Raw genomic sequence first — 12,922 nt, 5'->3', positions numbered from 1 at the left:
TTACTGAATCATATGGGAGTTCTATTTTTAATTTTTCGAGGAACTGCCATACTGTTTTCCATAGCAGCTGCACCAATTTACATTTCCAACATTGCATATGTGTTTTAATCTTATTTATATAACTTTTACTTACAAAGCTAGAAAAAATAGTAACTATACAGTGAACTAACAACTTTACTTGACACAATTGGTATGCTAAAAATCAAGCTCTACCAAATTGCCATATTTCATTCTCACTGATATTCATGGACTGTATAGTCCATGGGGTTACAAAGAGTTGGACATGACTGAGCAAATTTCACTTCACTTCACTTCATTATCACTGATGGTGGACAAATATATTTGATTTTATTACAAGTAAAAATTACTTTCAAATGCAGTAGAATAATAATAACAAGACTATTTTCTAAACACTTATTATTAGTAAGTAGTAAATGCTTTACATCCTTTACCTCATTGAGAATAATAAGAGTACTTACTATATAAGGTTGTTAAGATTACTTGAGTTAAGACTTGCAGAACCCTTATTACTATGCTGGGTTTATAACTGATATTTCCAAATAAAATACATACAATTTTTTAACCCTTCCAGCAATCCCGTGAATGGGATAATTATCATCCTTATTTTGGAGGAAGCCAGGGAGTCAACAACTTGGCACATCAGAACCTGAATCCATACCTGGTTACTCTAGCATTTGTGCTTTAAACCACTGTGAATCTAAAGTATTTAATGAAAATTTATGATTTGATCACAGAATGAGGAAAAAATGTGTAGCTTTGCAAAGTCTGATGTTGCTGTACTAGGAATGGTAAATGACACAGTTATATAGATTAGTTTTGAAAGTCATTGGGGCAATATTTATTTATTTTTGGTACTTTCAAATACTTTGCCTTATATTTCTAAGGAACCAGTCTATTAAAAAGAGAACACTGAGGATTATTGGAGATCTTAAGTTGTGTCAAGTGAGTAAATAAAAATTGGTTGATTTAGCCATTTGACTATTTTAATATTTAGACATAAAATTATCTTATCCCACAAATTCATGATCTAAAAATCTGATGTGTTGTTAATTAGATTACATCCTTCTGGATGGGAGAAATCCTAAATGAATAGATATTCATTTTGTAGGAAGTTTAGCAAGTATGGCTATATCTACAGAGTGGTTTGTCTACTTTCCCCTCAGCTACCTGAATGATGCAGGAACATTATGAGAAGTTATCCTTACTTGGTCAATACAGGGTGTACTTTTCAAAATTTAACTCCCTGTCAGCACAGGAAGCTTGTGCAGTATGGTTGTTGCACACTTGGTTATTAAGGATAAATGACATTCTAACTGTATAGTTAAAAAAAATAGTTATTGATATGGAGTAAAAATTGGAGTAGGAAATGGCAATCCACTCCAGTATTATTGACTGAAAAATTCCACGTATAGAGGAGCTTGGTGGGCTGCAGTCCATGGGGTCGCAAAGAGTTGGATACGGCTAAGCACGCTCACACAGATACACATGGAATAAAATAGCTTTGGAAGCTCCTAGAAATGTGACAAAACAGGATGCTCTCCATTAATTTTTCTTTTCATACATGTTTCTTTCTATTACTTACTCACTGATGTGTAGATTCACAGACATTATAGGCACGGTTTGTGCCTGACACTGGAAAGTGAAGATAAAATGGTGCTTTAAGAGCACATGTATACAAGAAGGGTATGGGACATACACGGTCAAGGGATGAAGAGAAAAGACTGGAGCATTATTTAGGAGCAGTGCAAGCAAGAATGAAGTTCAGAATATGGTGAAGATTAAAACAAAACTAAGGCAATGAAAGTAGCAAGGAAAAAAACAAGGGAAGGTCAATCTGTCATTTTGGACACATGATGCACATTTAAGAGATTACACTGAGGAAAGGAAAGCCATTTAATGACTACTTAGCTTCCACCTTGTTTATTAAACAGAACATTTTCAAACTGGAAAGCTTTGAACAATTATAGTTAAGAAGGATTTAATGTCCATAAGGCTTAAGGCATTGAATTACCTTGAGCTGAATTGTGTGAGTCACTGATTTCATAGTAACTCTGCAAAGTTACATTATTCCCCCCGCTCCCAAATTTACCCATTTAATAGTATTGGATGCTCTGAGAGGTGATACAGCTAGTAAATGGTCCACTCAGGATCCCCAACACAGTCTGTCTTTCTTCAAAGCAGTGTTCTTCCCAGTACTTGGCAGAGCTCCCCAGACTTGCCTCAAGTTCTTTAGATCCCTAAAGATTTAATTCTCAGAAGTCATATATGTGTCCTTAATTTTTCCAAACTTGTGCACTTGAATTATGTAATCTCCAAATGCCTCAGAACAAAGACCCTTGAGCTAGAAACCTCACAGTTGAGTTCTGAAGCTTGAATCTCTTAAAATAAAATTAGTAACTTTTTACCTTAGAGTTATCTAAATTTTCACCTTTTTGCCTAAGGCATACATCCTAAGTGTTGAACTGAGATTAGCAATGGAACCCAGACCCCAGCTTCTAAATCCTGAGTCCTCAACCTTCAATTAAACTGAGCCAGGGATAAGAAGCCCCTTGGAGGAGGGAACTCCAGTGCATTCCAGCCATAATGGACATCTTTCCATTTCTTTGGACTGCTGACATTTGCAAGTATGGTTGTTTTGCCTGGAGTGCCTTTTTTCCTCTTCTCTCCCTTCTGCTAAGTTCTTCCTTGTTCTAACAAGAAGGAAAATTCTTCAGAAGGCCTTCCTTGACCCATAGATTAAGTTGAAAATTCCTTGCTCTTCATTTATATAGCATGTTGTACCTTTTCTTTATTAATATGCATCACCCTGTAATTTTCAGCTTATTTTTCTCCTTTCTGCCATGTCTTGAGTGTCTTTCCTTGAAGTGTCCCTCATGTGTCTAGCATAGTACCTGGAATTGCAAATATTTGATCTGCTGAATGAGTGAACTCTTAAGATCATGATGGTTGATATGAGGCATGATAATGGTAAAATTATGCTGAAGCAACAAAGAAAGTCCACAATTTTGATTTCTAAATAAATTAAACTATGCACTGTATCTTTTAGTCATCTTTCTCTATATTTGTACTCCTTTATACATTCTGGGTGCATATAGATTTAAACCTACATTGTGAACAACTGGATCTAGCCTCCAACGAAGATGTTGAAAGCATGTTTCAGACTTATTATTATAGTCTAGCACTGTTAGCGTTAGCAGTTGGCAGCTTCAGCTCATGCTAAACACACAATCTTAACAATTCTGAATGTTTCAGTGACATCATATTGCCCTCCTTCTCACCCTCACAATCAGAGCCATTCCTCTTAAGCATCATAGGAACAGTAACTGAAATGTGGATAGATGAGTCTTAGTTAAAGGCTCATTTTGAAGATATTGGACTGCCTGAAATTGAATGTGGGTGTCTCTCTGACAGTTTATAGAAGGGAAAAGTAAGCTCAGAAAGGTGACAACTAATTATGCATCAATGACTCATAAAAAAAAAATCGTAGACTTACAATTTTCTATGCCTGTTTTCATCAGTGATTTCTGAAGGAGATAATCATGGCAAAATCAGATTCACCTCCAGATCATGTGTTGGGTGTTGCTGGCTTGCTCTCATGGCCCACTCTCCATCTTTGCACACTGCCCTCTGCCCGAGGGGTTGAAATCAGTGCAAACCTGTGTGGACAGCTTCACTGTGCTCCTTTACCCCCAGGTTTTGGGTTGGGTGCAGCCCATGGGAAGGCCCCTCTGAGATATTAGAGGGTGGGAGAGTGAGGTCAGAGTATCAGTCCCCCTGATTTTTCCCTCGAGGGTTGGCTGTTACTCTCAACTAAAGGCCAGAAACACTGTCAAGCAGGCCTTGCCTTAGAGTTACCCTATTTAACTACTTATAACTTTTCCTCCTTTTGCCCCTTCAGCCTGAAGCCTCCCCTGTCCTAGACCAAAATACTGCAAGGTACTGTGGTGGATTTCCCCAGCTCCTGCCACACAGTCCTAGTATCTCTTCATTAAAGTCCTCAGATTACCCAATTTAAATCTTCTTTTTCCTGCCCGGAATCTGTCTTATTTTAGAAGTTATTTTGGAACAGGAAAATATGCTTGTGCAATACACAGGGCTATGATGGCTGTTGATATTGAGGCAAAGGGCTTAAAACTCTTTCTTTGGTGAGATAATTGGGATATATTTTGCTCGTGTTAAACACAAACTTTTAATATCTCCAAGAGTACTCTGTCAAAACAAATAAAAATAAATCCATGGGCATTCTTTCTTTGCAAGAGCATTTCAAAAAAGGATGGCATGACACATGAAATAAACTACAAGCTAAAGGCTGAAAGGAAACAATGACATTTCAGCTTTAGTTGTTCTAAAAAAATTCTATAACTGTTCCAGTATTTACTCATGTTTTCATTCTCTCACATAGTTTGGTTTCTAATTTATATAAACAAGATGTCAATTGGCGATAAAAATAAAAAACAATACATAATATGCACCAGACATTTTTCAGTCACATTTTTGCTGGCTCCCACCTAAAAGTGACAAGCAGTGCAGGCTTCTATCATTTTGCAGAATACGGAAGCAGTGGTGTGATATAGTGTGACTAATCAAATAGAAAGTTAGTGTTTGATGGACTAGGAAGAGTCCGTGGGGGAAAATCGAAGCTAATTGAATCAAAATAAAGAACTGATCTTGAAAAGTACCTGGAGGTTAAAGAGATTTGATAATACGTTGCGAGGATGGGTGGTTCTGCTCTATGTGTGGTATCAAGGGTAGACAAGGAAAGCAATAGAGGTGAGATAATATTAATTTTTTTAAGGACGAGAGACTCCACTTCTGGATCATGGACAAGTCACGAGGATGCCATTTTTAAAAATATGCCTTTCAATTTTCTTCATTCCCTATTGAACTTGCCATTTATTTGAAATGAATACAAATTGTATGTACTCCAGGACACATCATGATTCAACCTTCTTGTGTTCCTTTTTTTTTTTTTTTTTTTGGTAGGGTTGTAGATCCTAATGATTTGCTATTGGCTTAATAGCAAATAAACAGGCTTTGGTCTTTACTCCTGTGACAAGAGGGGTTCATGCATTTGATGTTGTGTCTGGAATGTTTGCAGCGTGCCTTTCTGCTAAGCACTGGGAATCCAGTGTTGAATAAGGCAAAATATCCGTGTTCTCATGGGAGAAGGGAAAACCACTGCAGCTGTTTATTGCCCCCTCAGCCCCAGAGGAAGGACCAGAGGAAGCCCCAGAGGAGAGTATGCGGCTGGAGATTAGGCAGAGTGAAAGCAGTCTCATTACAAAGTCAGAATAAAATGACTTTATCATTTATCCTCCTAAAGTAGTATGCAAAATTGCTAGTTGTGTTGGTTGTTAACCTCTAATTATCCACATCTATTTTTTTTCTGTGGATAATTGTGCACATAGTAAAATATACATCCTAGAATTGTTTAATTTTCACTTTCCTATAAGAAATCTAAAAGTCTACTCTTGTGGCTCTTCCATGCTGCCTGGAATAGTTACATGCCATTTATGGTTTCAGCACTTTGCTTTAGTAGAATTGTGCTTTATTTGAATATTTCAAGGATTTTTGAAGCAAAAAGTAAAAGTGAAGCTAGATACTTAATATGGAGCTTAGTTTGTAGAGGAGCAGTTCCATTTGATAAAAGTGTATCATATTTGAACAGGATGTAGAAAATTACTGCATATGCTCTGTAATTCAAACACACTGTCCATTTGACTCAGAAGCTAATTTGCACTGCTGGCATTTTCAATAGAGATGGGTTATTCCATCTCTCCCTATCTAGGGCAACAGGCACTATTTAGCCAACAAAAATAATTATAAAAATGAGGTATGTAAAAAAGTTGTTTTTTTGACCTAATCAATATTTGAGTAGTATGGAGGCAGTGACTATTTATACTATTTCCTAGAACTTGTATTTATATATTGTGATAAAGCAAATTATAAAAATATGGTCACAAAAATGTAGGTTACTAAACATCCAACCATGCTAAATATGGCTAAAGGGATGAAGAAAAAAATCTTTAGTATTTTTCTTAAATACAAGAACCTACTTTTTAAGTGTGTACTTAAGGTGGAATGGAAATGTCTCTTCTGTTAACATAATGCTTTGGGCTATTGTTCCTATTTCTAGTAGACAGTTCTTCTAGGTTACATTTGCAATTAATATACAGTTCTACAATATAGCCTTGTAAAATCCATTCTCAGAGAGGTAATATAATCTAGCAATGTCTAGTATTTTTCTTCAAAGGCTCAGATATTTGTCATTTAAAAGGCTGTTTACACATTTTGCTTTTGTGTTTGACACTTAAGCATTAAGCATCACCACTTGTGATGAAATGCTATACACAGAGCCTTTTGTTGCTTCTTTAGAAGGCAGTTGAGGAAGACAAAGTGAAAGTGAAAGTCGCTCAGTCTGTCCAACTCTTTGCGACCCCATGGACTATGCAGTCCATGGAATTCTCCAGACCAGAATATTGGAGTGGGTAGCTGTTCCCTTCTCCAGGGGATCTTCCCAACCCAGGGATCGAACCCAGGTTTCCCGCATTGTAGGTGGATTCTTTACCAGCTGAGCCGCGAGCAAGCCATTGAGGAAGACAAGGAGACAGCACATCATGCATTTTGTCAGCATGCAAACACTTCCCTTTATCCCACTACCCGTGCAAGGACTACTGCCTTCATTCTGCCCGTCAGAGTTATCTTCCCGAAACAATCTTAGACGCCTCTATAAGCATTCTGTGTCTGGCTTTCCTGTGGCAGAGTGCTAAGGAAATGATGATGATCCAAGCCTTTTTATAAAAACATATCTGAGATCTATGTCACTGCATATGATTCAAATTTGTGATAGAGACAGGAGAAGCTTTAAAACTGAAGAAATCATTTTCTCTGGAACTGTCTTTGCTGTTCTTGAGAAGGATGAAAGTTACAAGTATGAAAGTCATAATAGTTCAGAAGGTGATTGGATATATCCTTAGTGGCTTGCCAGGATAGAACTTGCCATTATTCAAATTAATAACATTAAAGTCATAAATCATTAATTTAGAAATTTAGAATGAAAGGTGTCACAACTCAGGCTTATTCTGCCTCAGTGTAATTCAATGAATGAGGCAGGCACCCAAAGCCAATGCTCTGGGACAACCCAGAGGGGAGGGACGTCGGGTGGGGTTCAGGATGAGGGAGACACATACATACCTGTGGCCGATTCATGTTGATGTATGGCAAAAACCACCAGAATATTGCAATTATCCTCCAATTAAATAAATGAATTTAATAAATAAATAAATCTCAGGTACTCTTGGGTGACAACTTGCTCCCAGATTATGTAGATTAAAGCACTCTTGATAGTTACAAGAATAGCCTAAAATATCACATGGACGTCAAGTGGGAAAGCAAACAGTATTATTAGAACTTGAACATTTCCATTTAAATGCTTTCCACATTCATAATTTCAATTAAGCCTAGAAGTAATTCTGTAAAATAGATTGGAATAATTATTTCTGCTGATCTTATGAAAGAAAAAGAACAAGAAAGAGGCTTGGTTCTTGGCCTTTTGGTCCTTGATGCTATTTTGTGTCAATTCTGTGTCTTTTTATTTTTTAGTTACACAAAAACCTTTCTTGCACTCCTAGTAATTTAATCTCACTTCTATAAATCCCCTGATCCTAGCTCTTTTCTCCTTTAATTTTACAGCTTTTCTTTCTCAGAGCTTTAATCATGTTCAGGAGATGTCTCCCCTCCCCCTGATTTTTGAGCTTCCTCCTATCTACAACAGAATCTATGGAAAGTAATATATATAGAAGATAAGAGAGGAAGTGAAAGGCTAAAGAGGTTATTAGAAGCCAGAAAAGTGACACAAAAAAGGGAAGAGGGCTCAGGATTTCAGAAGGAAGATGATGGATGGTTGCTCATGCAACAGATCTTGGTGACCTCTTGTCTCTTTCACTTCTTCCATCCTGTTAACTCAGAAATAATTGTACTCTTCTAGAAATTCACCTCTAAGTCAAGAATCACCTTTTACCAAAATCAGCGTTAGATTCTGGCTAATTCTTGTAAGAGAAAATTACATTCTCTTTGAAAAGACATTAGAAGTAATATTTATTTTTTAAAAATTGAAAATAATATCAACTAACGATCACTAGTTACTTGAGGCAAAACTTTAATATAAAGTATAAAACAAACATAAAATAGAAATATAAAAATAAACATAAAAAAGGAGTAGGAATAAATTCCCTGAAGTGTTCTGATCTGTGTTAGAATCTTTATCACTGATGTCCCCAGAATTAGATAAGATACTGTGTTTTCAAAAGCAGAAAAAGGTATTATTTTTCTTTAAATGTGAAGAATAAAAGATGTCCTTGCAAATTAAAAAAGTAATAGCAGAGGAAGAATTTTCAACAGATATATTAAAGTTGAAGAAATATCTCAGAGTATTGTACAAAAAGATAAATAATTGGAAAATAGGAGAGAAAAAAGAAGAAAATAAAGGATATTCCAGAATTACCAACATTCAAAGAGGAGTTCCAGAAACAAAGGACCCTGTAGACAAGAATCAAAAATATCAAACAGTGTTCTGTTTATGTTTTCTTCTAAGACTTTTACAGCATCTGGCCAAAATTGAAGCAAGGTTTGTTTTTGTTTTTTTACCCATCTTCTAGAGTAATGAAAATAAAAACAAAAATAAACAAATAGGACCTCATTAAACTTAAAAGCTTTTGGATAGCAAAGGAAACCATAAACAAGATGAAAAGACAACCCTCAGAATGGAAGAAAATGTTTGCAACTGACAAAGGATTAATCTCCAAAATATACAAATAGCTCATGTAGCTCAATATCAGAAAAACAAACAAACAAATCAAAAAATGGGCAGAAGATCTTAATAGGCATTTCTCCTATGAGACATAGGAGACATACAGATGGTCAACAAACACATGAAAAAATACTCAGTATCACTAATTATTAGAGAAATGCAAATCAAACAACAGTGAGATATCACCTCAAGACATCAGAATGGCCACCATCTAAAAAGCATGGTCTGTTTATGTGTGCGTCTGTGTGCATGCGCGCACGAGAAGGGTGTGAACATAGGGTGGGAGATTGTGAAAGTGACCTAAATACTCAACTTTCACAATGGGAAGTCTGTAGGTAATACCAAATCTGGAAAATTAAGAAATAGCAATATTACCAAGTTATATGAATGTAAGGATTTAAATTATAACATAATCAACTAAAATAGTTGAAATGTATTTCCTCTAAATATCAGGATGTGGAGAAAATGAAGAATAAGGGACTGTTGTTTTCTGTAACAAGCTTTTCAAGTCTTTCAGCATGCACATGCATGACTAGGATGCAGGTTAAAATGGGATTGGAAACAAAACAATAGCTATAGAAAGAAAAATAGATGTATAAATAATTCCCTTATTATAGTACTTAATAAAAGCTATATATTCATTACTTAAAGATCTATCTTAAAAATTATGGAGAGGTGAGAGGGAGGTTCTAGAGGGAGGGGATATATGTATACTTTTGGCTGATTCACTGTATTGCATGGCAGAAACCAATGCAATATTGTAAAGCAATTATCCTCCAATTAAAAATTTTAAAAGATTACTAGTATCATAGCATGTTTGGCTATGGCCTCAACATCATTTTAAAAATTTTTACATAGCTATCTTTTGAGTAAAACTGCTTGGTTAGTTCTGAAGAGGCCGTGAATGGTTACACTGTTGAACAAAAATTTCTGAAAAAAATTTGTGAATATGGCAGAACATCTTCAAGCTCCTTGGACAGCCACAACCTATTTCTGAGTTGCAGACATATTGCTGACTTATTTGGGCATCATACTGCCATGGTCAACATTGCCTGGAACTTTGGTATCAAGATGGACAAGGGTTAGTTTGGAAAGAAAGTTAGGTTCTCTAGGCCTGGCCCCATAGAAGGGGAAGATGGCTTATGGGGTCTTTGGGTCTATTTAAATCTCTTCATACAGGGAAGTTTGTGACAGTCTTTGAAGGAGGATGACTTTTGGAACATTTATAAAGATCTGTGACATCAATCATCAGTCACACTTTTCTTCATTTCATACTCCCCCATAACCTGACTCTTTCATATTCTGCAGGAACTTATTCTTGTTGGGTTTCCAGTTAGTGATAGTGACACAGCTTCAAGCTCAAAAAGACCTTAAGACATGAAGTTGTGAATCACTAGAGAAAAAAAAATCCCCATTGTAGCATTTCCTTTAGAGGGAGAATTGCTTTTTCTGATCACAGAGTGAAAGTCAACACTGAAGGCTGGCCACCCTTTTAATCCTTCCCGCTTAACACCTGGATCACAGCTTTTCAGGTTTCCAGTGATTTTTAGAATAATGCCTAGCAGAGTCCAACCCATTTATTTTCCTTGTCAATGAAACCCTCACCGTGGCATTTAATTGATCCCTGTGCTGGAGGAAGCTCCCCAGCTGTACCTGACCTTGTCCCACTCTCACACTCTCTCATACTCTTTCCTTCCCACTTAACACCTGGATCACAGCTTTTCAGGTTTCCAGTGATTTTTAGAATAATGCCTAGAAGAGTCCAACCCACTTATTTTCCCTGTCAATGAAACCCTCACTGTGGCATTTAATTGATCCCTGTGCTGGAGGAAGCTCCCTAGCTATACCTGACCTTGTCCCACTTTCCCCAAATACACTGTCACACTTGACTTCTTCTATGCTTCTGTTTTCAGCACATCACTTTCTCTAGGAAGGTAGACTAGATGCCCCTGCGGTAGGTTTATCATGACAATTAAACAGCTAATAACAAGGTAAGGCACTAATTGTCCATTTCTTCCTTTGGATTATGAGATTTATAAGGACAGAAACTTTATTTATTTTGTTTTCACCTTTGCTTTTTCCAGACCTTATATAATGCCTGACCCTGGCATAGGAGGGACTCAATAACTATATGTTGACTTGAGTCGATTTGTTATTTTCCTACTTATTTTTTGTATTTTCACATACTATGTCATAATGGCAACATTTTGGTCTCTCTTTATCTATCCCACCTGTAAATGAAAAGCACATATTAATCTGTATGTGCACAGCACAGAGAGATTATGGGAACTGCTTGAACCTTCACCCAAATTAAAATATTAAAATCTGCAACGTGTTTGACTTTCTAAAAAGAGAAATTCTTGGAATCCATTAACAAATAAATGCATCTTCATTTGTATTATAGTTGGTCTAGAGATGGTGGGACAGCATCTAATACACTTGAGGACTGCATTAGATGAATGGCAGGTCATCTGACCCACTAAAATGCTCTTAATGTAATTTGTTCACAATCTTTCTATCTTATTACAGCCGGGGCACCGACAACAGACTGACCCACCGGCGGCAGACAGTTCTCCGTGAGAAGGGAAGACGGTTAGCTAACCGAGGACCAGCGTACATGTTTAATGACCACTCAACAAGCCTGTCTATTGAGGAGGAACGCTTTTTAGATGCAGCTGAGTATGGCAATATCCCAGTGGTAAGGAAGATGTTGGAAGAATGCCTCTCACTCAACGTCAACTGTGTGGATTACATGGGCCAGAATGCCCTGCAGCTAGCAGTGGCTAATGAGCATCTGGAAATTACAGAACTTCTTCTCAAGAAAGAAAATCTCTCTCGTGTTGGGGATGCCTTGCTTTTAGCTATTAGTAAAGGTTATGTTCGGATTGTGGAAGCCATTCTCAGTCACCCAGCTTTTGCTGAAGGCAAGCGGTTAGCAACCAGCCCGAGTCAGTCTGAACTCCAACAAGATGATTTTTATGCATATGATGAAGACGGGACACGGTTCTCCCATGATGTGACCCCAATCATTCTGGCCGCCCACTGCCAGGAATATGAAATTGTGCACACCCTCTTGCGGAAGGGTGCTCGGATCGAACGGCCTCATGACTATTTCTGCAAGTGCAGTGAATGCAACCAGAAACAGAAGCATGACTCCTTCAGCCACTCCAGATCTAGAATTAATGCCTACAAAGGCCTGGCGAGCCCAGCTTACCTGTCATTGTCTAGCGAAGATCCAGTCATGACAGCTTTAGAGCTTAGCAATGAGCTGGCAGTGCTGGCCAACATAGAGAAGGAGTTCAAGGTAGGTTTTTAACAAGTCGAAGTCAAGGAGAGTTTATGAGCTTCCACTGTGTACTTACACTCTGTTAGGTCTCATAGATAGTAGACAATTCTATATGTTTGATTCAACAAGTTCTTTATTACATAGAGTAAAAGTTGTGGTTACTACTATTTGGAGATGATCTACTATAAACTAGACATTTTACATTTATTATGTCTGATACCTATTATAAACTTGGGAAGATCTTAGCTCCTTTTCAGATGCAGAAATGGAGGTATAGAAAGGTTAAGTAAGGCCCAAGATCCACAGCTGGTGAAATGACAGAGCCGGGATCAGAACCCAGGGATGCAGACTCTAAAACCCAGGTTCTGTCTCCTGTGAAACTCTGTTTCTATATTCAGATCATGGTGATAGCTACTGTTGAGGTCAGAAAGAGGAATAAGATAAAGGAAGTCATAGTTTGACTTGAGAGACAGATGCATGCATGCGTACATATGGTATAAAGAGAAATGAAACTACTAGATAGGGCTATAAGCAGTGTGCTGTAGCAGTTCAGAGAAAGCAGTATTTAATTCAGATTAGATGTCGGAGAAGTTACATGAAAAATGGTATTTCAGCTGCATATGGCAGAATAAGTAGCATATTTGAAGGCAGAGAATGAAGGAGAAGATATTTTAGGCCAAGGTAATAGCCAAAACAAAAGCTTGTAGATACGGGAGAAGTAGTCCATTACAATTGCTTTACGATGTATTCGTTTCTGCTGTACAGCAGTGAATCGGTCATGTATACACACACACACACACACACAC

General features: G+C 37.2%; 1 protein-coding gene across 3 annotated transcripts in view; it reads left to right on the top strand.

The window, feature by feature from the left end:
* The window catches only part of TRPC6 (transient receptor potential cation channel subfamily C member 6), a 139,550-nt gene that overhangs the window by 75,898 nt on the left and 50,730 nt on the right, over positions 1-12,922 (top strand). For all 3 annotated transcript variants that reach the window (XM_070473667.1, XM_070473666.1, XM_070473668.1), the window contains exon 2: positions 11,360-12,134. In XM_070473667.1, the coding sequence (XP_070329768.1) occupies positions 11,360-12,134 (775 nt within the window). The remainder of the gene's footprint in view (positions 1-11,359; positions 12,135-12,922) is intronic.

This window comes from Odocoileus virginianus, chromosome 10 (assembly GCF_023699985.2).
Source record: "Odocoileus virginianus isolate 20LAN1187 ecotype Illinois chromosome 10, Ovbor_1.2, whole genome shotgun sequence".
NCBI lineage: Eukaryota > Metazoa > Chordata > Mammalia > Artiodactyla > Cervidae > Odocoileus > Odocoileus virginianus.
This window is presented reverse-complemented; position numbering and strand designations above follow the sequence as displayed.